The sequence below is a fragment of the Cololabis saira genome, chromosome 1 (assembly GCF_033807715.1).
Source record: "Cololabis saira isolate AMF1-May2022 chromosome 1, fColSai1.1, whole genome shotgun sequence".
NCBI classification, from domain to species: domain Eukaryota; kingdom Metazoa; phylum Chordata; class Actinopteri; order Beloniformes; family Belonidae; genus Cololabis; species Cololabis saira.
In genome coordinates, this window is record NC_084587.1 from 41,197,439 (window position 1) to 41,224,384 (window position 26,946).

The window sequence follows — 26,946 nt, forward strand, 5'->3', positions numbered from 1 at the left end:
AACTGCATTTAATTAATGAATGACATTTAATTAATGATTTCGTGTTGCTGTATGGAGGATTTTTTGTGCCAAAATTTAATAAATAAATACATCATTAATTAATTGAAATCATTAATTAAATGTGTAATTAATTATTTAAAATTAGAATTAAATTTGTCATTAATTAATTAAATTTTAAGTAAAAAAACTATATTTATTATTTCAGCATTTAATTAATTAATGACACATTTAATTAATGATTTCGATTCATTAATGATGTATTTATTTATTTAATTTTAGCACAAAAAATCCTCCATAAGAAAGGGTCCTGGAGGTGGTTCTGACTAATCATCGGAACTTTCAGGACCTTTAAAGGAGTTATTCCCTTCCTCACCTCCTCCAGGATCAAACCATTACTCACATCCAGCCCCTCCCAGCCCGGCAGATCAGCTCCGACGGCCGTCAGATGGAGACAGCGGAACGAGGACCGTTCAGGGCGACCCCCGGGCCCCCGGCCCCGGCCCCGGTCCCGGACCCCGTCCCGGACCCCGGACCCCCGGCCGAGCAGGCTTCGGGACCCGCCGCTCACCGCGTCCCCGTGCCGATGAGCTTGTACGGCAGCTGGGACACGGAGCGGAGCTCCCCGAGCTGCGTGCCCAGGTAAGAGGCTTACTGCTCGGGCTGGGAGGACAGGATGAACACGGCTGAGGATCAGGCAATCAAAATAAAACTCACCTGGTCCTGATTTATTTAACCACGAGAACAGAAATCACATATAATCCTGAGTCCCCCCAAGATCCATATATAGATCCAGTACTGGAGTTGAGGGAGGATGAGGGGGGATGGCATCCCCCCTGAAATAAAAACGGTCCAAATCATCTCCCCTGTAAAACTGCCATCCCTCCTTTCCATCCCTTATGTCATTTCATCAATGAATGTGGTTTTACTGCTATTTCAACATTTAGAGTCATCACCAGAAAAATAACACCAGAAAAATAACTTATTTGACAATTTTCACCTGTTTCAAGTAAATTTTCACTTGAAATAAGTAGGAAAAATCTGCCAATGGGACAAGATTTATCTTCTTATTACAAGCAATAAAATCTTGTTCCACTGGCAGATTTTTCTACTTATTTTAAGTGAAAATCTACTTGAAACAGGTGAAAATTGTTGTTTTTTTCCAGTGACGAGTCTTGTTTTAAGTGTAATGAGATTTTTTTACTAAAATGAGACATTTTAACTATAAATAAGACAAATATTCTTGTTAAGATGTTGAGTTTTTGCAGTGATTCATTTTACTTATTCTGTGAAGGACAGAATCATATTGATAAGTTCAGAAAACTGTTATTTATTTTTGTGTTTTGATACTTGATGTACTTGTCAGTGCTATTATTTGTAATATATTATATTATTTGTAATCAGCACAAATTATCTGTCCCCATATGATAAAATCCACCCTGATTTTTTTTACAACTCGAGTACTGTATAGATCCACTATATAGATCCAGCAGGAACTCTCAGTAGATGTTTCCTTCAGCAGGAACTCTCAGTAGATGTTTCCTTCAGCAGGAACCCTCAGTAGGTGTCATGTGTCCAGAGGACATGGTTCCAGAAGTCTGCATGGTTTGCTCAGATTTAGTTTTGTGGACCTCGGTCCTGCTTCTCTGGTCTTGTTGGACAGAAGAGGTTTTCTCCTGGAGACCAACCATCCTGGTCCAGTCTTCTTCTGATGGAGACGTGAAAAATGCAACCAAATCTTTGCTTTTGTTGTGTATTTTTACAAAGGTTAGATATCACTCATGCTTTTACTTTGAAGAAAGTGATGAGTTCTGATGTTTGCACATAAACCACTTATAATTCTGTTTTTGTCGTTTCTGAAGAGATGGACTTGTGATTTGTGTGTGCGTGTGCGTGTGCGTGTGCGCGTGCGCGCGTGTGCGTGCGTGCGTGCGTGCGCGTGTGTTTGTGTGCATGTTCTGCCAGCAGGTTTTACTTTTGACTGCTTTGGTAGAACCATCACAGGTTCCTCCAGAAGTTGTTTCGGTTGGGTCAGAACCAGTTCTTCATCTGTGAATCTTTTCACTTTTCCACTAGTACCTACTCAGCCTGACTCGCCTCACCTCGTTTGGCACTTTTCCACTAGGGGTGGAGGCGTGCCGAGTAGATCCTTTTTCTGTATCTATTCTGCCGAGGTTCTAAACGGGCTGAGTCGGGCTGTATCTGACGTCATCACACTACACGCCACCATGTAGCTTGCAGCAGAAGCTGCAGTTTATATGAAGGTTGAATTCTTTTGTTCGAACATGAACTTGTGCAGGTGCTGTCAGACTGACGTGTTGAGGAGGGTGCTTGTTAAATAAAGAGTCCGGTTTACTGATGACACGCTGGTTGACGTGTCTGTGGATGAACCTGTTGGCCAGGGTTCCTGCTGGATCCTTCCTCGGTCTTCATGAGCGCTTTAAGAAGATTAAGCTGACAGGTCGACCTGGTGAACTTCCTCACGTCCTGCTAATCTACCTGGAGATGGACAGGTGGAAGCTGCAGGCACTTATCACCGGCTCTGGGCCCTGGCCTGTTTTAATTGACTGATGTGAGGTGATGTTAGCACTGAGGTCACATGTGGGGGTGGTGCTGCTGATCCAGGGTCAGTGGAGTTCTTTGGTTGCAGTTCTCAGTGGGTTCGTCATATTCTTTGTGCTACACCAGTCATGCCGATGGTTGGCTTTAGTCTTGCCAGCGGGACCGTTGGGAGCAGGACTGGCAGCTGCAGGTGTCCTCGGACCTCCACGGCTCCAAGGACGCTGCTGGACCCTTGAGGAGCTGCCCAGCCCTTCTAGACCAACCTAGAACCTACCAGACCAACAAAGAACCTACCAGACCAACCAAGAACCTACCAAACCAACAAAGAACCTACCAGACCAACCTAGAACCTACCAGACCAACCTAGAACCTACCAGACCAACCTAGAACCTATAAGACCAACCTAGAACCTACCAGACCAACCTAGAACCTACCAGACCAACAAAGAACCTACCAGACCAACCTAGAACCTACCAGACCAACAAAGAACCTACCAGACCAACCTAGAACCTACCAGACCAACCTAGAACCTACCAGACCAACAAAGAACCTACCAGACCAACCTAGAACCTACCAGACTAACCTAGAACCTACCAGACCAACCTAGAACCTACCAGACCAACATAGAACCTACCAGACCAACAAAGAACCTACCAGACCAACCTAGAACCTATAATACCAACCTAGAACCTACCAGACCAACCAAGAACCTACCAGACCAACCTAGAACCTACCAGACCAACCTAGAACCTACCAGACCAACCAAGAACCTACCAGACCAACCTAGAACCTACCAGACCAACAAAGAACCTACCAGACCAACCTAGAACCTACCAGACCAACCTAGAACCTACCAGACCAACAAAGAACCTACCAGACCAACCTAGAACCTACCAGACCAACCTAGAACCTACCAGACCAACCAAGAACCTTCCAGACCAACCAAGAACCTACCAGAGCAACTTAGAACCTATAAGACTAACCTAGAACTGGTCTCAACTCAACATATCTTTAAAATAAGAACAACAGTTTTTTATGTCTTCATTCATAGCTCAGAAGTCAAGACAAGCTAAGTAGCTACAGTGGTGACAGCTAATCGTTGGTTATACCAGCTCTCAAATCAGATAACCTCACTGCTCGATCCATATCATGGTCTGGATCAAGACCCTAGTGGTCGGTAGAGGAACCACGATCCAGATCCTGGACCTAGTGGTCTATAGAAGAACTGCAGGTCCGGATCTGGATCCTAGTGGTCGGTAGTTGACCTGCAGGTCTGGATCCCGTCCCTAAATGACCTGCACATCCGGATCCGGAACCTAGTGGTTGGTAGAAGTCTTCCTTCTTCCGCTTCTCTCTGTTTCCCCTCCTCCCTTGTATCTCCTGCTGCCCCTCCCTGCCCTCAGCTCCTCCTGCTGCTGGAACCAGCTCTGATTCCGGGCAGGGGACGGCAGGACGTGCAGGATTGTCTCCGGGTCTCCGCAGACATGAAGCTGCTGTAATGAGCCCTGAGGAGGACCAGGAAAAGACAAGAACACTAGCCTGTTAGCGGTTCAGAGCTAAGACTTCACAGATTGTAATGGCATCAAGATGACCACTCTGACAAAAACTAGAACTAGAAATCCAGTAAAAACTCCACTTTCTACAGCTCTGAATCACGGGCGTCAATTGGGTACGGCAAGGTATGGCAGCCGCCACACCTTGGCTTCAAGGGTTAAATGTAAATGTTTGTTTTTTTAAATACATTTATGGAGTTACTCTGTGTCTCTTTGTATTGAATATTCTATTAATACATATAGAATAACTACAAATGCAAATCAGAACAACATGATCGATTTCACTAGTTATTATACAGTGCAAAAACTAAAAATCTTAAAAATCAAAACACTCAAAATGTTAAAATGTCTAATTATTAGTAAAAAAAAAATCTCATTACATTTAAGACAAGACTCAAAAACAACCATTTTCACCTGTTTCAAGTAGATTTTCACTTAAAATAAGTAGAAAAATCTGCCAAGATTTTTTTAACTTATTTCAAGTGAAACAGGTGAAAATGGTCAAATACTTCTACTGAATTGACGCCACTGCTCTGAATTCAGTGTGATTTCTGGTGTTTCACCATTAGAAACCAGGTTCCAGTGGAAAACTGAACCAGTCTTGCTCTCAGACAGTTTCTGTTAGTGGTAGAAGAAGAAAAAAAGGTAAGAGCAGCCATCTGTGAAAACAAGCAATGTTCTCTTCGTTCTGATTGGATGACGCCTGAAGACGGGATTTGATCTTCCTGTTGACTGATTTCCTTATTTGCCTTCGTGTATTGAACATCTTCCCGGAGCACTCTCACCCGGTTCTGTGTCGTCTTCAGGCTCTGCAGTCTGACTCTGAAGAAGCTGATGGTCCTCAGCAAGCTGGACAGAGGGCTCACCTCCGTCATCATCGCCGTGAAGATCCAGGTGAGGCTGTGGTGCAGGTAAACCACGTCCAGGTGGAACGCTCAGGGTCTGCAGAGGCCACTCGGATGATGAAGCGGGTCCAGGACGACACTTATCAGGCGTCTCTGCTGGAGACAGCAGCTTCTCAGAGCTTCCTTTGCTGGTTTTAAACACTTTGAACGTGATGCAGAGGCCAGCGAGTCCCGGACCGGGAGTAACCTTCATACTTCCATATATGAGCTACTGTGTGGAAGTGTGGGGGAACACATATAAAACAAACACGGATACAATATTCAAACTTCAAAAAAGAGCAATAAGAATTGTAAATAAAGCGGCCTTTAGAGAATCAACAAACCCACTCTTCATCAAACTGAGAACACTCAAATTCAAGGATCTGGTCGACTTCAAAACTTTACAAATCATGCACAAAGCAAATCATCATCAGTTGCCACAAGACATCCAGAAGTTGTTTCAAATAAAAGAAAATAAACACAATCTCAGGGGAATATGTCATTTTAAAAAACAGCATGTACGAACAAACATCAAGACCCATTGTGTATCAGTGAAGGGAGTCAAATTGTGGAATAACTGTAAAGATGAAATGAAATCATGCAAATCACTAAGTAAGTTTAAACAAATCTTTAAAAACACTACTCTTAATGGATACAAAATGGAAATGGACACATGAACTGACAACCAATGACCAAAGTGCCTTGCTCAGCTGAACCCACACAGGGGTAGGACTAGAAACGTTTTTTGAAACTTCATCCTACACCGTTTCAAACAGGAAATATTTATTTACATATAGATTTGTCTCTTTAATTTGCTTTGTTTTGCTTATGGTTTTCTTTGTTGTTCTTTGTTTTTTTTTTGTTTTTTTCGGTATATACATTTTATGCATTCTGATTATTTTGTTTTTGTTTTAACCTGTTTGAATAAATAAATACATGAATGAAATGAAAAATAACCTGGTCCAAGTCCACAGATCCACTCCACTGAGATGCTCCCTTCGTTTGCTCTTTCAGGGGTCTAAGCGGACTTTGAGGTCCCATGAGTACCTTCTTCCTGCAGGAGGTCTGGTGGAAACTGACCTGGAGCTCACCTTCTCGCTGCAGGTCACCTTCATGTGTTTGACGCCGATGCAGATGCAACTTCAGGTGCCTTGGTTTCTGCTTCTGATGTGAAGTCCTGCTTTGTCGTTTAGTACCCGCATTTCCTGAAGCGAGATGCCAACCGCCTGCACGTGATGCTGCAGAGGAGGAAGCGCTACAAGAACCGAACCATCCTGGGCTACAAGACGCTGGCCGTGGGAATCATCGACATGGCTGAGGTACGACAGGAAGAACAGCAACGAGTCATGTGACCCGGCTGGTCTTCAGCAGGAAGGTCCCCCCTTATGATCCAAGTCCTGATCCAGGTTTCTTCCCTCTTAAAGGGAATTTTTTTTTTATTTACGGGTTTTTCTTTAATAATTGTTCAGGGTCAAGTTCTGGGTTTCTGAAAAGCACCTGGAGACTATTTTTATAATAATAGAGGCTATAAATAAAGTTTAGATGAACAAAAAAAGACCACCAACCCTCCCCAATCTAACTTATGGAGAAGTGTCCTGCAGTACTAAGATTCGTTGCAGGTCTTCTACCGACCACTAGGGTCTGGATCCGGAGCTGGAGGTCCTTTACTGACCGCTGGTGGGGTAGAGGAACCCGGGTCTGGATCCAGACCCTGGTGGGGTAGAGGAACCCGGGTCTGGATCCAGACCCTGGTGGGGTAGAGGAACCCGGGTCTGGATCCAGACCCTGGTGGGGTAGAGCAGTGTCTCCCAACCTGGGGGGGCGCCTGAGATCTCTGGGGGGGTGCGTAACTTTGTCTGCTTTGAGGATATGCAGTTGTACAAATTATATTTGCGCATGTTAAATAAATAAAAAATAATAACACACCTAATGGAATACTGTAATCCAAGTCTGTATAGACCCACGTAGTATTTTAAAATGACCAAAATATATTTCTAAGTTATTAAGCAGGATAAAAACGTAATAACTTATTATTATATCATTATTCAACATTTAATCATACTACTACTCTGACAGGTTGTTAAAGGAAAAATGTTAAAAATGTTTGCGCTCATATTAAAAGAGACATTTGTCAGAAATTATTTTATGTCCTTGCAATTATTTTCTGTGCGTATTTTATACATTGGTGACACAAAATGAAGGTGAGAAAGACAAAGTCATATGTATACAGGGTAAACCAAAGAGAAATGTATCACAAAAACATAATTAATATTCATTTTTTCAATTAAAGATTTGTAACGAATCACTTTACTCTTTTGGTGCTAGTATGAGGAAAAAAGGTTGGGAGCCACTGGGGTAGAGGACCTGCAAATTATGGCTTTCATCTATGTATTTTGCCAAAAATCAGGTTGTGTGTGTGTGTGTGTGTGTGTGTGTGTGTGTGTGTGTGTGTGTGTGTGTGTGTGTGTGTGTGTGTGTGTGTGTGTGTGTGTGTGTGTGTGTGTGTGTGTGTGTGTGTGTGTGTGTGTGTGTGTGTGTGTGTGTGTGTGTGGTCCCAGGTGATGCAGCATCCGACAGATGGAGCCCATGTCCTTGGTCTCCATAGCAACCTGAAGCATGCTGCGGTGCGGGCGGCAGAGCTGAGCGTCTCTTCTCTCTCCAGCCAGCCAATCGAGCAAGAGGACACCAGCGGTCACCATGGCAACAAGGCCAAGGCTTCAGGTAGAGAACAGGCGGCATGTGGACGATTCTGTTTCAAACACATACCGTACTCACACACACGCCTGCAGACGTGTCCTCAGAGACGCTCTGAAGTCAGGGCCGACGTCTTCTTCCGTGTTTGAAGGTTTCTGGGAAAACTCTGCATCACCGTCGACAACAATGTGGAAAACCCCAAATATAATCATCTGTCACCTTTATAAACACGTTCTTATTTACTGTAAAACACAGAAAGTTCACGAAAGGAGGGAATGAGACATCTGAGTCAAAGATTCAAAATGAAACAGGCGCTCCGACATGTCAGGGATTATTTTCCCATCAACCCTTGAGTCTGGTTTGGGTGGTAAATACTTTCTCTTCTGATGACATGAAGGAATCAGCATCAACCACCATCGTGGCGACTGATCAATATAAGACGGGATCAGAATTAAGATAAGATAAGATAAGATATCCTTTATTTTCTCCCTCAGTGGGGAAACTTATTTGTTGTCAGCAGTACACTTAGCACACACATATTGGGGAGGGGTAAAAAGACTGAAAAGTCAGAAATAAAAAAATATATAAAAAATACAAAAGGATACGTATAAAATATGTATAAACACAGGGTATGAACAGTATATACAGTTAAACAGTGCAGAAAAGCAGGTGGAGTGTTGTGAGTGGAGTGTTACAGAGTACCTAGAAGCTTCTGCCGCTAGCAGAAACGATCGAGGAGATAAAAACTGATCCTTGTTTTTCTCTGAGTCTTGTAGTACCTAAAATTTAGATTTTCCACCAAAACCTGGTTTCTGAGCTTGCCGTGGATGTTGGATCTTTAGTGGGAGTAGAAAGGCCTGAAATGAGCGCTGAAGTCAATGACAGACTCACGGGTACTGCCAGCCCCTGCTGGTGGTCCGAGGAACTGCACATCTTCGTGAGACTGGTGAAGCTCATCCAGCAGGAAGGGTTTCAGCCGCGTTCAGGGTCAAACACGTTTCCTGTGTTCTTTCAGATCGTTCCCCCGACACGGAGCAGTACTGGGCGGAAGACGATGACAGCTTCTCCTCCGAACAGGAAGGAAGTGACGACGCCGTCCCTCCTCAGGTTGGCATGCTCCAACCGTAGACCTGCACACGCCCTCTGTGACATCACCCAAAGGTTTCTGAAGAGTCCTTTTGAAGCTTATTGTTCCACCCGCCCTGGTCGCTACTGACACAAGCAGTTCCAGGACAGTTCCAGGACAGTTCCAGGACAGTTCTGGTACAGTTCCAGGACAGTTCCAGGACAGTTCCAGGACAGTTCCGGGACAGTTCCGGGACAGTTCCGGGACAGTTCCGGGACAGTTCCGGGACAGTTCTGGTACAGTTCTGGTACAGTTCTGGTACAGTTCTGGTACAGTTCCAGGACAGTTCCTGGACAGTTCCGGGACAGTTCCGGGACAGTTCCGGGACAGTTCCGGGACAGTTCCGGGACAGTTCCGGAACAGTTCCAGGACAGTTCTGGTACAGTTCTGGTACAGTTCCTGGACAGTTCCGGGACAGTTCCAGGACAGTTCCAGGACAGTTCTGGTACAGTTCTGGTACAGTTCCAGGACAGTTCTGGTACAGTTCTGGTACAGTTCCGGGACAGTTCCGGGACAGTTACGGGACAGTTCCGGGACAGGACAGTTCCAGGACAGGACAGTTCCGGGACAGTTCCGGGACAGTTCCGGGAAAGTTCTGGTACAGTTCCGGGACAGTTCCAGGTTGGCCTTGAATTGTCCAGGAGTGCAGGTGGTTTGCATGAAACAGTGATTTGCTTGGTGACCAGCTCATTTATCAGCTCAAGGATCAGTTCATTGATCAGCTCAGTGATCAGCTCAGTGATCAGCTCATTGATCAGTTCATTGATCACCTTGGTGACCAGCTCAGTGACCAGCTCAGGGATCAGCTCAGTGACCAGCTCAGTGACCAGCTCATTGATCAGCTCAGTGATCAGCTCATTGATCAGCTCATTGACCAGCTCAGGGATAAGTTCATTGATCACCTTGGTGACCTGCTCAGTGATCAGCTCGGTGTCCGGCTCAGCCATCGTTGACAGTCACACCCAGTAGAAGACCATGTCGGCCTCAAGGTAAGCTCAGATCTGTACTAGTCGAGCTACCGAGAACCAGACGCAAAGTTAGAACTGTAATTTAGTTTTAAGTAGCTAATAGTAGATCTGAAGTTATGACTTTTAAACGAAACTAATAAAAGTAAATTATTGTATTTTTCCCCTGCAATTCATGAACAGTGTTGATCCTTAATGTTGTCATGACAACAGTAAGATGAAGCATCTTTAAACCCTCACTTCCCATTTAATCTTATTACCAACCAGATCTATTTTTAGATGTCCTACATTTTCCTCCAGGACATATTTAAGTCTACTTCAATGATCCTTGGTGAAAGGTGGTCCCTTAGAGTCTGAAATTAGTCTGGAACATCTTGACATGAGGTTTTCACACAGTAATCATTGTTAAACTGGAAACAATTGTCTGTTAGCAACAGTAACTAAGGGGCTTACCAAAAGATCTAGCAGCTAAAGCCATACCAGTTAAGTATTAAAAGCCTTGACTCTTAACACAGCTGTCAATCCTAATAACGCATAGTGTAATATAATTTACATAAATATTCCGCCGTACAGTCGTCATGGATGTGAGTGTAATTACTGAGAACAAAACAGTTTTTGTACCAGACTCTCAATATGGTTATTTCTGTTGTAAAGTTGAATATTTTAACCTGGATGTCAGTAGAGGTTAACTCACTGTTGGTAGTCTGTAGAGAAACCATCCGGATCCGCACCCCAGTGGTCTGTACAGAAACCACAGATATGGATCCGGACCCTAGTAATTGGTAAGAAGAACCGAAGATCTGGATCCGGAGCCTAGTGGCCGGTAGAGGAACCATAGGTGCAGATCTAGACCTAAACAGCTGCCTTTTTTAGCAGGGTGTCGGGTTGGTGGAGTCCTTTCCTGCCAAATTGCAGGCTTTTAAACCCCTTCTCATAACTTGTAGGTGATGTCACAGAAAGGAGTGTCCAGTTAGTTTTATGCGGCATGTGGTGAGTGAGTAAAAATACAGCAGTTGTGATTTTAGGGTTCTTCCAGTCCAGTGTACAAATCTGCCACTTCCTTCTCCATATTTGCTCACTTCCTGTTCTCCAGGACATGTTTGATGAAGATGACGATGTCCGGAGGAAGACAAAGACGTCTCGCAGCAAAATGGCATCCCTGGCTCAGGTGAGGACCAACCAGAAGGGCTGGCTTCAGGAGCGGGCCTGTGATTGCAAACGGTTGATGTGATGCTTCTCTGACGTTCAAACTCGTGTCCTGTTTTCTCTCGTCCAGCAGCCGAACATCAAGCAGAAATTTGTGGCTCTGCTGAAAAGATTCAAAGTCACAGACGAGGTTTGTGATCGGAGGAGATCTGGGGACACTTCAACACTAACTCTGACTCCATTCATTATTTTATTATTTAATCCAATTTTCCTGATTTCCTAAATACTTTTTGACATTTGGTACATAAAAGAAACAACTATTCCAAGAAATAGTGACTTTTGACCTGAACCTTGACTTTGACCTGAACCTTGACCTGAACCTTGAACTGAACCTTGAGCCTTGACTTTACTCTGTGGACCTGGAACCTGGAAGGTCCTGGTCCAGTTACAGACTGGAACTGAATTGGTCACCACTGACATCACCTTAAATTTGTCTTCACAGCTTTGACCCCGTCCTGACCAAATACATCAAACACACCAAACATGACCAAACATGACCAAACATGACCAAACACACCAAATACACCAAACACACCAAACATGACCAAACATGACCAAACACACCAAACATGACCAAACATGACCAAACACACCAAACACACCAAACACACCAAACATGACCAAACACGACTAAACACGACTAAACACACTAAACATGGCCAAACATGACCAAACATGACCAAACACGACTAAACACACTAAACATGACCAAACACACCAAACACACCAAACATGACCAAACACACCAAACACACCAAACATGACCAAACACCACCAAACATGACCAAACATGACCAAACATGACCAAACACACCAAACACGACCAAACATGACCAAACACGACTAAACACACCAAACACACCAAACATGACCAAACATGACCAAACACACCAAACACACCAAACATGACCAAACACGACTAAACACGACGAAACACACTAAACATGGCCAAACATGACCAAACATGACCAAACACGACTAAACATGACCAAACACACCAAACATGACCAAACACACCAAACACACCAAACACACCAAACATGACCAAACATGACCAAACATGACCAAACATAACCAAACATGACCAAACACACCAAACACACCAAACACACCAAACATGACCAAACACACCAAACACACCAAACACACCAAACACACCAAACATGACCAAACACACCAAACACACCAAACATGACCAAACACACCAAACATGACCAAACACACCAAACACACCAAACATGACCAAACACACCAAACATGACCAAACACACCAAACACGACCAAACATGACCAAACACACCAAACACACCAAACATGACCAAACACGACCAAACATGACCAAACATGACCAAACACACCAAACACACCAAACATGACCAAACAAACCAAACATGACCAAACATGACCAAACACACCAAACACCACCATACATGACCAAACCCCACCGAACGGTTTCTGAGAAAAGGGAGTGGGTTAATGGTCAGTTGGTGACCACCTGGTGGTCTGACCCTAAACCATGAGGGTCTCAGCCAGGCTCAGCTTGAACGAGCTGCAGGACTAGATTCAATCAATTTTTCCAAATATTTCAATCATGACAGTTCTTTGTAATGATTGCAAATGTAGCATCAAACAGCTGAATGAATCTGCAGTCACTGACGTTTTTGTTTAGAATGAGGCAAGGGTTCAGAGTCGGGACGCTGAGGAGGACTTGGACCAGCTTTACGACAGCCTGGAGGTGGACAATGTCAGCGACAGCAGCCCAGAGATAGACGACAACGACAGCATCCAGAGTGAGCCCAAGCCCAAGCTCAGGTGAGCTGGAAACTCACCTGTACAGGTAACATGTAACACCTGTCATTGGAAATCAGAATAACTAATGTACAACTGTCAATAAAAGTTCAAATAGGAAGAGACAAGAACCGTTAATCTGACCCCCAATACCTGCTGGAGGTTTTGTCCATGTTTATACGTGATCAAATGACCGTGTTAACCCTAGACTTTGATGTTGACCCTAAGAAACCTGCAGGGTGTTGCAGAACTGTAATAATGTGAACCAGACCTGGAACCAAATCAGAAGCCACGTTCGCACAGCGATCATGGTATGAAGATGCACAGATGATTCACTCTGCCTCCACCCTCCACCTGTGTCATCGCAGTGATCCCTTGGATTATTTCCATGACTTTGATGTCCAACTCCTCCAGATATTCTTGTGGTCCCAAATGTGCCAGTTTAACTCTCTGTGAACTTGTGTTCATGTTCTGTGTTATATCAAGTTCTTGTTTCCTCTTGCTCTTGTTTGATCAAAAGATCTGCTTAATAAGGATATGAAGCATAAACCTTAGTGATTCGTTGGTGTTCTATGCTTGCAGGCCGTTCTTTGAGGGCGTTCTTCCCTCCAGCTCTCAGTCTGGGGTCAGGAGTCCCGTCTGCCCTCTGGAGGATCAAAGATCTGCTGTGAGGAACTCATTACTAACTCCAAACTAACCCCAACCCCAGCAGTCCGATGTTTGTCCTGATCTACATCAGTGACCGGTGGGGGTGGGGGGCTAACTTGGGAACAGGGGTTGGGTGTCAAATGGGTAAATGGCTTGGGTCCCATACAGGTTCAGTATTATGAGCAACGAATGGAAGTCTATGAGGACCATCCATGAGGCTCTCACGCCTCAAACAGATTGCACCGGAGAGCGCTGATAGCCGTACCCAGACTGCTTTGACCAGCTGCTTGGTGCAGCGGTCTTAGGGCAGCCAACCATTTATTGTGTTCACACTGACCCAAGTGAACCACACTCATACCCAGAATCCCTTTGGGCTGACCTAAATAATGCCAGTGTGAAAATGCCCTCAGGGAATTAAGAAAGTAGGAAAACAAGAACCACCAAGTCTCCAGACCTACAGGGGACCCACCCACCCATCCACCCATGAACTTTGCTTATCCCTAGTTAAATTCATGGGGCCAGCATCCTAGGCAGGGAGGCCTAGACTCCCCCCTGTTCCCACCATCTTCCAGGGTAAGCCAGTCAGGAGATATAATCTCTCCAGTGTGTCCTTGGTCTGCTTCAGGAACTCCTACCGGTTGGAGGTGCCTGAAACCGCCACCCAGGGAGGCATTTGGTAAGCAACCGAAGCAGATGCCAGAAACAACTGGCTCCTTTTAAGGTGAAGGAGCAGTGAATCTACTGTGAGTCGCTCCAGGATGATCTCTATCTTTATCTGTAAGGGAAAGTCTAGCCTCCCTGTAGAGGAAACTCATTTTCAGCTGTTCATATTCCCCATCAATTTTTTCAGAGGAACCTGTTGGACTAAAACCACAGCGTTTCAGCTACTTATAACCACTGTCAAGCACTGTGGTGGAGGACTCATGATGTGGGGTTATTGTACAGCCACAGGGCCCCGCACAGTCATTGAGACATCTGTATGACGAGTGAAGGTTGGCTGGAACTGGGTCACATGGCAGGAAATGATCCCAACTGACGTTAATACTAGTATTAAGTTATGTTTAGGGAGAGTCAGACTTGTTATCATAGCTGACAGGTTTGTTGACGTTTGTTGAGTCTTTGCTGCCCCCTGCAGGTCTTACCATGTAACTGATCTCTTGCGGACCAGGTGACAGAGCAACTGGCTGATGGAGCTGAGGGGCCCCAAGTCCGTGAGGAGTCCAGGGATGTGGAGGTCGGTCCTGGGGTGAGTGTGGGCGGAGGCTGACCGTCCACAACAGAAATACACATTAAACACTAGTGTTCTTCTACAAGCTCTTCCTGTTTGTTACTCCAAAGGAAACAGAGGATGATGTTGCCGTGGGAACGGACACCGGGCCTGCTGCCAAACTCTGTAAGACTGATTCATCCCGCCCCCCGAGGAACATGTCCTTGAAAGACAGAGAGAACTCCAGAGGGACGGACAGAACCAACAGCTTGGACAGTGAAACGTCATGTGACTCCAGGACACCTGCAGCACAGGTGATGCAGGATGACCACACTGATGTCGGCGTCTGATGTCAATGTTCATCTGAACCGTACTAGCAGAATCAGAGCGTCAAGTGTCGATTGAAGTCTGGATTTTTATAAGGTTTCACTACAGAACACGGAGCTGCAGGGGGTTATACACTAGGCGGTTTCCACTAGCGGGAGTTCAGGGTAAACCTGCCAGACAGGAACCTGTAACAAGGCTGACCCCCTTCCCGCCAGCTTGTCTCCACGACACTGCAGCACGCAAGAATTAAAACCACAGTTAACCACCAGGTGGCGCGACAAGCAGTTTTATCTGTTTACAAACATCCAGCAACAAAAAAGGAGACGAAAAAGTAGAATGCAGCAAAATAATGAAAAGAAGAAAAAACACGTAAACAAGAGATGTTCCTTGTGTTTTTGAGTTTTTTTTTTTTTTAAGCCCCGTTGCCGTAGCCATTGAGTTTGAGTAATACATCAACAAGACCTGAACCGACTCGACGGTCCATTCATGTAAAATCCAGATCAGCAGAGACCCCCACCAGGAGTTCCTGTTGGCCAACCTGAGTCCCTCTCCTACTACAGGGATGTTTTTAACCAGTGAAGATTCCTGAAAGCAAGTTTAGCAGGGCCGTTCCGGGTAATGGAGACAGGCGTCAACAAACTCCTCAAAACTCCTGTTAGTGGAAATGCACCTAAAATCAGGGCCACCAAACAGTACCTCTTAAACCTGCGGGGGACGAGTCTGTCAGGTCCAGATCCAGCCTTTGTTCAGTTTCAGATTCACTTTCAAAATAGTTCTGGCTCAAGTTCCAGTTGATCTTCAGCTTTGGTTCCAGGTCCGGGCCAACTTAGAGATTCAGGTTCAGGTCTTGATCAAGGTCCAAGTTCAGCTTTAGGTTAGAGCTCATGTTCAGGTATGGGCCTGTATTGTGTTTCTCATTCCGGTTACCTTTCACATCCAAGTCCAAATTCAGGTACTAGATCAGTTTCAGCTCCGTCCAGCTGAGGTCTTAGTTCAAATATAGTTTCAGGTCCAGGTTCAGTTTTAGATCCAGTTTCAGGTTCAGCTCTGGGCTCTGGTTCACGTTCAGTTCCACGCTCACTTCAATTTCAGCTTCAGCAATGGCTCGGGTCAGGTCCAAAAAGTTCAGGTTCGGGTTCAAGTTCAGGTTCTTCAAGATTCAAGATTCAAGACAACTTTATTAATCCCTTGAAGGGCAATTTGATTTGGCAGCTCGCGCCCAAACACACACATAACCAGTGTTGTGCTAGTTACAGAAAAATAGTAAGTAGTTACCGTTACAAGTTACTTCATTAAAAAAGTAACTCAGTTAGTAACTCAGTTACTTAGACCAAAAAGTAATGCGTTACTATTTACTAGTTACTAAGTAACTATTGAGTTATTTTAAATAAAAACATTATTTTAAATGCTCCCATTTCATGCCCCTCTAGCCTTCATTTCAGCAGGTACTGTATGGATTTGCATTGTGCCTTGTGTTCTGCATTCTAAACAGTCTCCCCGCTTCTTCACTTCCTGTGTCAATAACGTTGGTTGCTTAGCAACAAGCTGAGAACGGCCAATGAGCTTCAGCAGCAGCTCAGGAACGGGACTCTTTGATGAATCGTTCATTACAGTCTCAAATATGCATGTCGGTTTATAAGAATCTTTTTGCCCAGAATTAAAAACAGCGACAAAACGACCTATAACTATTTTCTTCTCTCGAAAAAAAAAACACCTGCACCGCGGGCTTTAGGAGAAAAAGACACTACAGTGCGGAGTCGGGATGCAGCGGCGCAGTCAGAAGAGCAGTGTAATACGTGCGAGACGGTGCTGATCTCTGTAATGTTGAGGAATTTATCAAACCAGTTCAGAAGTCCGCTTTGTGGTTTTATGAGGTTTTATTGAGCCGGCGGTGAGCACGTCTACACAGACCAGGGGTCTGGTAGAAATGCTGACCTCGAGTGACGTTGTAACCAGATTCTTATACAAGGGGTTTAACAACAAAATGCAGGAATACACGAATCAGGCGAGAGACAAAAAGTAATTTACAGTCGGATGTGAATCGGGCCAAATGTCATTATCAGACATTTGGCATGACTGTCACAGACCTCCAAATCACCCCATAGGGTGCTCTCTTGATTAAAGTCTGTTTGAACCAACTTCCAGATGTCGGGATCTGCCCGGGGGGTAGGAAGCTGGGTAGGGAGTTGGAGCTACCTCAAACGTGTTGAGTCCAGTTGTCTGTTTGAACCAACTTCCAGGTGTTGGGATCTGCCCGGGGGGTAGGAAGTTGGGTAGGAAGTTGGAGCTACCTCAAAAGGTCTTGAGTCCAGTTCAAAGCCCTGCAGGAGGTAGGACTGGGGCAACCTGCCCCTGCAGGGGGGCCAAGCTGTCACAATTCTTTATCAGTAATTTGAAGCCTTTTTAATTGTAAAAAGAATTTCACTTACCACAGGTTCTTTTTGGAATGTAACCGCTGCAAAAAATGAGGGATTACTGTAATGACAATATCTCCACGTTAAGAAACTCGCCGTCTCTCGGCTCTCCATGACCGCGGTGAAGTTAGTTTTATGTTGGATATTCGACAGACATTTGCTCTGGCGGCGGCATTTCTGTTGAATATCCAACGAATATCCAACGTAAAACTAACTTCACCGCGGTCTCGCCATGACCGTCATGTTTTTGAAAGCACACACACATCCACACTACATTTCCTCTGGTCTCCACGTGCGGGGAAAAAAAGATTCACTGTAGCCAGAAATAACGAAGTAACGCACCTTTGGTAACGGTAACTGCGTTACTTAATTTAAAAAGTAATGCGTTAGAGTATTAGTTACCGCAAAACTAACGGCGTTACTGTAACCCGTTACTAAATAACACGTTAGTTCCAACACTGCACATAACAAACACATAAGACATTCAATAGAACACAGAGAGAAAGTTGGCAGCTGTGTGCAAAACAGGTTCTAGTTGAGGTACTGTGTGTTACCTACTGGACGCTGGCATGAATCTGTGTAGTTTTCCAGGTTGTCCGGAAGGCAGTTTTGGATCAGCTGAACCACGTCCTGTTCTCCGAGGACCAGCTACCAGAATCCATCCTCCTGATCAACACCTCAGACTGGCAGGGTCAGGTCTGTATTGTCGGTAAAGTTTGGATTCAGAGGGTCCTGGCCCTCAGCTGGCCTGGGGTCCACCGGTACAAACCCGTCCTGGCCTCCTCTCCCACCACAGTACCTGGCAGAGCTACTCTCCGATCAGCCAGTCGTCTGCACCGTCTCAGCCGCCGACGTTCAGGCCGCCTTCAGCGCCGTCGTCTCCCGCATCCAGAGATTGTACGAGTCCTCTGAGGAAAACTGTCTGGTTTTATCAAAACTTTTCTGAGGTCTAAGTGTGACTTAACTTTGTTTTTGCAGCTGTAACTGTAACGCCCAGACTCCGCCCACAGTGAAGGTGGCGGTGGGCGGGGACCAGAGTTACCTCAGCACCTTCCTGTCCTGCTTCGTGGAGCAGCTGGCCAGCAAGACGCCCGACTGGCTGAGCTACATCCGCTTTCTCATCATCCCCATCGGTAGGCACATACTCACCAACACGCCTGCATCTGGTCGTCCGTGATTGGCCGACGCAGGATGACAGTTGATTAGGTGATGCTCATTGAACCGTCTTAGGTTGGTTTACTTGCACAAATGTCCAGGTGCAAATGACCTAATTCAGGTTCCAGTCCAACTCTAGATCTTGGTCTAGGTCAGGGGTCTGCAACCCAAAATGTTGAAAGAGCCATATTGGACCAAAAACACAAAAAACGAATATGTCTGGAGCCGCAAAAAATGAAAGGTCTTGTATCAGCCTTAGAATGAAGACAAATGGTGAAAGGAGAAATGTCGAAAAAAAGTCAAAATGTGGAGAAAAAAGTCAAAATTTAGAGAAAAAAGTCAAAATGTTGAGATTAATGTTGAAGTACAATCTCGAGAAAAAAGTTCAAATGTTGAGAAAAAAAATGGAAATGTCGAGAAAAAAGTCGAAATGTTGAGAAAAAAGTTGAAATGTCGAGATTAAAAAGGAAAGGAAAAGGGAAGAAAAAAAAGTGGAAAAAAGGAAAGAAAGAAGAAAAAAGAAAAAAAAACAAGAAAAGAAAGGAAAAAAAGAGAAAAAAGAGAAAAAAAGAGAAAATAAAGACAAAGAAAGAGAAAAAAAGGAAGAAAAAAAGAAGAAAAAAGGAGAAAAAGAAGAAAAAAGCAAAAAAAAACAAGAAAAGAAAGAAAAAAAGGAAAAAAAGAGGAAAAAAGAGAAGAGAAAGAAAGAGAAAAAAAGGAAGAAAAAAAGAAGCAAAAAAGAAGAAAAAGGGGAAAAAAAGGAAAAAAAGGTGAAAAATTATTGAAAAGCTCCAGGAGCCACTAGGGCGGCGCTAAAGAGCCGCATGCGGCTCTAGAGCCGCGGGTTGCCGACCCCTGGTCTAGGTTGATGTCCAGGTTAAGACTCACAGGGTCCAGGTGAAGGTCCAGATTCAGATTTCAGTTCAGTTTCAGAGGCAAGTCCAGAACCAGGTCAAGGTCCACATAAAGGTTCAGCTCCAAGGCCTGATCCTGTTGTATCTGAAGAAATGTCCAGGGTTTAAAGACTTGCTTATCTTTGAAGTGTCTTAGACGGTTCTCACCAGATGAGCAGATGAGCAGTTCAAAGACCTCCCAGATGGAGATGATCAGACTAAGAACTGGAGTCCGGAACATTTCTAGGACTTGAAGCATTTGAAACATTTTGGCTGTATATATTGAAGGGTCTTTTGAACGTCTCTTCAACCAGCTCTAACTGAGAACCAATCCAGAGCTGGTGCTTGTATCATGTCAGAACTGGTTTAGGTTTAGAACCTTTTATTATCTTTTTGTACTCACATAAACCAGGTTCTGGTCCCTACACCAGACAGGTTCCCATCAGCATATGAAGTGTTGAATCCTGAACCTTCCCATGATGCTCTTTGTGTCCAACAGGACACCACCCGCTGGCCAAGTACCTGTCGTCGGTGGATGGGAAGTTCGGGAGCCTGTTTATGGACTCCAGTTGGAGAGAGCTGTTTGGACGAGCGGAGCCACCTACTCTTGGTAGCCTTATAGATGACTGCACCTTCATCATGTTTCTGTGGCAGCTCCTTCGCTCCCATTTATGACACCTTTCCCCTCCTGGGTTCAGTTCTCTCATCTGCAGACCTGCTTTCCCCCGTTTCGCAGATCCGGTGGGTGTAGCCGAACGGGTGTGTCAGTATTTGGCCGGTGCTGCCGTTTCTCACCTGTGTCCGGTCTCCGAGGCCATGCTGACCTGCAAACACAGAAGGTAACTTTCTGTTTGATGGGTGCCCCCTTCAGGATGGTTGTGTTTTGGTGGTGGATTGAATTTTACTGACGGACCACAGTGACTGGTTGTGGATTGTCCTAGCTAGACCTAGATTGTGCCAGCTAATCAGCTACTGACCGTTAAACGGCATCTATACGCACATTTCCACTAGGGGGAGTTCTGGGCAGATTTTTCTGGACCGGGTGGTTTGTGAGTGTTTCCATTACCAGGAACGGCACTGTAAAAGTGGCCTTCAGCAACCTTTACGGGTCAAAAAACGGCCCTGTAGTAGGAGAGGTACTCGGGTTGCCAACAGGAACCTACTGGTGGGGAGTCTCTGCTGATCCGGATCTCTAAGTACGTTCAACGCTCTCGCGTGAATATAAACCATGGGACCTCAAATCATTTAAACATTTGGAGCACAGACATTTTGCCGTGAGAAAATTTAATTAAGTTGGTGATTGGATGGACCGACGAGTCTGTTCACCAATTACACCAATATAGAGGTTTGGTGGGCGAGTTCTTTTAATCTCAAGCACTACCAACGCAGTGTATGTTTAAAAAAACAAAAAGTAGCATCCATAGTTTACGTGTTTCTTCTGCTGCTGGATTCTTATTTTTAAGTTTTATGTTGCTGGACGTTTGCAAACAGCAAAAACTTCCCATTACTGCCACCTGGTGGTCGGCTGTGTTATTTTTTTCAGTCAAAGATTCTTGTGATCTTGTGGTCACATGATCTCAAGATCATGTCTCATGGTCCCTCATACCCGCTTTAAGACACAAGGAGATCGCTCCTTCCAGGCCGTCGCACCAAGGCTCTGGAACGATCTCCCGCCGTCTCTACGTTCTCTGGACTCCATCCATGCTTTTAAGAACAAACTTAAAACCCACCTGTTTCTCCAAGCTTTTAAACATCTACAGTGAGAGGGTTGTTTTATGACCACCATGTTGATTTTATGTACTTTTATTTTCTAGAAGCTTTTATCGGTATTGTCTTGTTTTTATTGTATTTCTACTTTTATTGTAGTGTTTTACTTGTGTTATTATTGATGTTGTTTTATTTTTTGTGAAGCACCTTGTGACATTCCGTTGTCTGTGAAAGTGCTATATCAATAAAATGTACTTACTTACTTACTTGTGTCATGGAAACGTGCGGTCTGAAGGAGTCAAGGAGACGGTCGGTCCTGTTAGAAGTTCCTGTCAAGCGGGTTTACCCAGAACTCCTGCTAGTGGAAATGCGCCTTATCTCCCTGGCTGCTAGTCCTGGCAGCATGTGGAGCACCCAGCTCCTCCAAGCCCCCCTCCAGGACGGCATGCACCCTTTTAGATTACCTGTACTGAGACTTCCCCTGGGACAAAGCAGTCCGGAACAGAGCAGAGCGATTTCTAGAAGTTCTGTCAACACCAGCTCTCTCAGAGTCAGCAGCTCGCCGCCTCATCTTCTACCTGAATGTTTAACGAGTTAAACGCGCTGACTGTTCGATGCTTTCCTCCTCTGCAGCCCCGACGACGACTCCTTCCAGAAGTTCGTCCCATTCATCGGGGTGAGGATCCAAAGCGGTCCTGCAGATTTCCTCAGACTGCGGCGGCGCTGGCATTAACTGCTCTGTTTGTCTGTTCTCAGCTGGTGAACGTCGGCGTTGTGGAGCAGAACTTCCTGTCCACCTCAGGTACTCCTGACTCCCCCGTCAGCCCCCGCACCCTCCAGTACCAGGGCTGTAAACACAAACAGCCAAAATAATAAGGACGAGATGGTGGCACGCTGCAGAGACCCATCAAACACCGGCTTGATAGCAGGGTGACCTGCTTCTGAAAAATCAAACCTAACAGCTGTGGTACTGAAGCTGAAGTTTTTTGTCAAATGAGATGTTTTCAGATGGGAACGGACTGTTGCACATCCTGAACTCTGAGTTCCACCCCTTACGTTCTGCAGAGGATAACCAGTCCCAAGCAAATGCAACTGTTAAATGTGTGTAGAGGTCTGAAGGATCTCCTGTAGAGGTTTATTATTGAGCCTCACTCTTCTGCTGGAGACAATGTTGTCCTCATAGAAATTCTGGACGAGAAACATATTGTCGCCATCTTTGATCATGAATTCACCTCAACCCCAAAAACAAAGGGTTGGCAGGTCACATGTGGAGAGCAGAAGTGATCCCAGGACATGGCGACAGCACCGGCCAGACATGCCCTCCACCCAACGTTGCTACAACCCTGCAGTGAATCCAGCGTTAGTAGAATAATAACACAAAACCCTATATTAAGATATTAGTGATTTTGTTCGATTGTTTAGATATTTATTAACTGTGCACAAGTCAATATGGTGATGAAGTCCCCAAATAAAAATAGATAAACATCCCCCCTACAGTTGTCATGGAAGTGAAATGTAACCACGGAAACCAACATTGGTTTTATACCAGACTGTAAATATGTTTATTTCTGATGTAAAGTTGACAATTTAACATGGAGGTCAGTGGACATGAACCCAAGTCTGGATCTGGAGCCTAGTGGTTGGTGGAGGAACTGCAGGTCTGGATCCCAGAAGTTGGGATCTTGGTTCTTGGTTCTCCCTCACCGAGGGGACAGTATGAGCTCTGGAAGTGGAAGCTTTTGTGATATTTCTGCTTCTTTTACTCTGGTCAGATGATACATTTCTCACATCTGTTACCTGCTGCTCAGATGGACTCACTTTAAATTTGAGATATCATATCAGAGCAGGCAGAGCCGCCTGGGAGATTTGTGAGGCCCTGTGCGAAATGGCTGGGGGGGGATCCTCGCGCGTGAGCGTAGCGAGCTGCCGCAAAAATTTTTGGGTTTTTCGGGTCGGATCGGGAGTCTATATGCGCAATTTTAACTCTCCAATTAGCAAAATACGAGCCTTTCAGAGAGGCATTAAACTCTTCCATTTTCTTTAGTTTTTTTTCTTTTTTCATCCCCTGATGGAAATTTCCTGAATCTGTCTCGTTCTCTCGACATTGTATGACATTTTTTTTCCAACTCCACCCGTCTGGATCAGAGCAGCTTGTGTCTGCGCTTGGTCTGACGCAGTTGTATAACAACAGACACGCGCATCATTGCACATATATTTATTGATATGCACAGACTAGTACACATTTAGGTTTGTAATGGAACGTGACTGTTGATATTCATAAGGGAAAAAACGGAAAAAAAAAAAAAAATGGAAAAAAAAAAAAAAAAAACGGCCCATAGCGCGAGGCCCCTTGGGGCGCGAGGCCCTGTGCGGTCGCACGGTTCGCACACCCCTTGCGGCGGCCCTGAGAGCAGGAACCTCAAAGGTGTTGTTCAGGGGTTAATGTCATTTTTCTCTCTCCATAGTTGACTCGGATGACATCATCCTGGGCTCTTCTCCCTCCCAGTCTGCATCTCCAAATAGCATCAACTCCACACCTCCAGCATCTCCCTCTATCAGGTACTTGTCTGCAGCTTCCTCCTCTGCTGCTCCAACTGGGATGCTAACCTCCATCTCATTCTTCCTCCTGCACCTTCTCTCTGGGCAGCTGCCCCGTGGAGGCGGTGGGGCTGCAGGTTGACTACTGGAGCGGTCTGGGGGCAGGAGGAGGAGGAGGAGGAGGAGGAGGAGAGCGGAGGAAGGACGTGGGGGTGAAGAACACATTGAAGAGCAACTTCCGCTGCCTTCAGGTCTCACGGTTCAGCGGAGGAGAACTGATGAACATGACGGTGGTGACGAAGGAGAAGAACAAGAAAGGTGAGGAGGAGGGAGGTCGTGGTGATAGTGATGATGATGATGATGATGATGATGATGATGATGATGATGATGATGGAATCATGAGAGTTGGATATCTGCTGGGACTGTCACTGTCCATCACACCCCGTACATCAGCTGTACTGCTCCAGTATAGACCAAGTGAACTTGTTCAGCTTTGTTCTCTGGTCTCATCCATTCCTCCTTCCACCCCCAACTCCACTGCTGCATGTGGACGTTGCTGAACCAGCTCAAGTTTAGTTTAGTTTAGTTTATTGTTTTGCACAGTTTTTAAAAAATATACAGGAAATATCAATGATAAACACTATAGGTGCAGGAAGAGGCAAAAAACCCAATGGGCTTATTTGAAGCCTCCACCGAAGATATTCAAATTTCATGTCAAGATTAACATACAAAAAAACAGAAAGTAAAACTACACAAAAGTGATGGTAAACTAATAATGCAATATATAAATAATAAAGAATAAAGACAAAAAATAAGTGTGTGTGAGTGTGCATGGGATATTGTTTTTACAACTTATATTATATTGACTCCTGAGCAAATAAGACTGTACATGTCACTATGAGTGAAACACAAAAAAAACAAACAAAAAAAAACAAAAAGAACATGGATACATAAACAACAATACATTGGGAAAACAGTTACAAAACAGCAGTCAAGTGCTCCTTCAAACGTCAAGGGAGAAATGACCACCAAGGATCCACCAGAACTTCCAGAGCAACAACTCCAAGCCAGTGCATTCAATCTGGTCTTCACCCTTTGCTTCCACTAATGTTGCCACTTTGGTCCATGCCCTAGTTTCTTCTTGCCTTTATTAGTGTAACTTCCACTCTGGTCTTCCTGTCAAATCCATCAACAAACTTCTACTAGTCCAGAACTCAGCTGCCCGCATCACCACAAGAATATCTTCCATTGATCATCTCCCTCCTGTCCTGCAGCAGGTTCACTGGCTTCCATCAAATTTCATATTAAATATAAGATTCTGCTTCTCACTTTCAAGACTATCCGTGGCCCGGCCCCCCACTAGCCGTCCAGACAGCTCACAGCTCCGTCTCCTCATATGGTCACCATGAGCTCCAGATGCTTCAGCTGCTCTGATCCTCGTCTCTGGAGCTCTCTTCCACATCACAAATGCAGTACTGACTCTCTACAGACTTTTAAATCCCTACTGAAGAAGCATCTATTTAAAACAGATTATTTTTTGTAGTTCATTGTCTCCTTTCTATTGTTTTATCTTGTGACTTTCTTCTACTTGTTGTTATTTTGTATCCTTGTATGGGTATCTTGTGTACGTTGAAAGGCTCCAGTAGATAAAATGTATTATTGTTATTATTATTATGGTTATTAAGATGATACTGAAGATAATGTGCATCTGTGTCAGTCATCTTCCTCAGTAAGAAGGCCAAGGAGAAGGAGGCGGAGTCAAGGAGTCAGATGATCGAAGGAATCAGCAGGTTGATCTGTACCTCCAAACACCAACACACACTCAGAGGTACACACACACACACACACACACACACACACACACACACACACACACGCACACACGCACACGCACACGCACACGCACGCACACACACACACACACACACACGCACACACACGCTTAACAATAAATGAAAGCAACTAAATGGAGCTATCACTGGTCATGACGGCAGTGTATCGTAAACTTGAGAAAACAACAAAGAAGAAAACTGGCCGACATCCTAAACCCCTGGAAGTGACGTTCACCCCGAAACCCCTGGAAGTAAACTCTTTGTTTATATATCAGCCTTCATTCACTGGTGGGTTCGTAGCGCCGTTCTTGTTTCCTCTGACTCAGATTAACACAAATAAAACAACCTCCTCCAGACGAAGCAGGGTATGAAAATGCCCAGAATGATTCCACAAATACATTTTGACCTGAAGTTTTCACACGGATTTTCTCTCTAGCAACATTTTCTACACTGCAGCCAAACCATCTTAAAACGTTGAAGTACAAGAAATATAGTAAGTAGTTTTGCAATTGGAAATGCACCTTTGATGCTTTTGAACATCTTTATTGTGTAAGTGTTATAAGTGTAAATGTCTAATCGACTAAGATTATTTGGGAAAAGCAGCAACATACTCATTTCAATGAAGATTATTGGACTGGACTGTCCAGGTGTAACCCTGCCTTTTACATTTAATGAGTCCGCCCTGCATCAGATTAAGTGGGTAAAGAAAATGGATGGAAGGAGGTCAACTAAAGATACTTTCTTTACTGCAAGGTTTCCAACTAAAACCTTAACATTTTGTCTGTTGTGCTCCATGGAAATGGAAGAACCAGTGTTTGGAAGTGACAGTGAGTGACACCATGTGGTGGACGTGTGAACTGCAGCCACATGGTCATTTCTGAATTAAATAAGACTTTTGCTTTTTATGCCCCAAATATCGCTCCTTGACATCATTGGAAAATATATCCAAGTCCAGAAAGGAAAGGTAGCATTTATAGTTATTTTAGTAAAGATAACAGTGGTGTTTACTCAGTTAAGCAGAAGAATGCCCCCTGGCCTTAAAGTAAATAAATAAAAACAAATGTTTAAAGCATCTCGGCCTGTTGTTGTTTTTCTCAGTGTCCGTGGACGGCGTGGACTGGAACGACGTGAAGTTCTTCCAGCTCGCAGCTCAGTGGCCGACTCACGTCAAACACTTTCCTGTCGGGATCTTCGGCCACAGCAAGCCCTGAAGCTCCGCTCCCCTCCATCACATGACCTGTGAGCGTCTTCTGGTGAACCTCCCTCTCCCTCCCAGAGCCAGAGTTTGGAATTCTATCTGAACAGAAATTATATCAAAATAGGGCTATAACATAAAGCTGAGAAATAAATATTAAAGAATAGAAGAGCAGATGGTTTTATTTGCAGATGCAGATGGTTTATTATTTTTTATTTTTCTCAAACAAGGGCTGAAGTTATCTGAAACGTCCAC

At 44.7% G+C, this 26,946-nt stretch overlaps 2 protein-coding genes across 2 annotated transcripts in view; both read left to right on the plus strand.

The window, feature by feature from the left end:
• The window catches only part of spast (spastin), a 78,877-nt gene that overhangs the window by 31,258 nt on the left and 20,673 nt on the right, over positions 1 to 26,946 (plus strand). The window lies entirely within an intron of this gene.
• LOC133440090 (phosphofurin acidic cluster sorting protein 1-like) lies at positions 482 to 26,908 on the plus strand. Its single transcript, XM_061717596.1, has 23 exons — positions 482 to 639; positions 4,919 to 5,006; positions 6,011 to 6,100; positions 6,190 to 6,315; positions 7,555 to 7,717; positions 8,706 to 8,797; positions 10,875 to 10,949; positions 11,058 to 11,117; positions 12,657 to 12,799; positions 13,358 to 13,442; positions 14,592 to 14,669; positions 14,762 to 14,944; positions 17,963 to 18,067; positions 18,168 to 18,268; positions 18,350 to 18,504; positions 19,919 to 20,029; positions 20,156 to 20,258; positions 21,760 to 21,802; positions 21,883 to 21,928; positions 23,592 to 23,685; positions 23,774 to 23,982; positions 25,382 to 25,492; positions 26,595 to 26,908. Exons 1-23 carry the CDS (start codon positions 584 to 586, stop codon positions 26,705 to 26,707), a joined length of 2,430 nt encoding a protein of 809 aa, XP_061573580.1. The 5' UTR covers positions 482 to 583; the 3' UTR covers positions 26,708 to 26,908.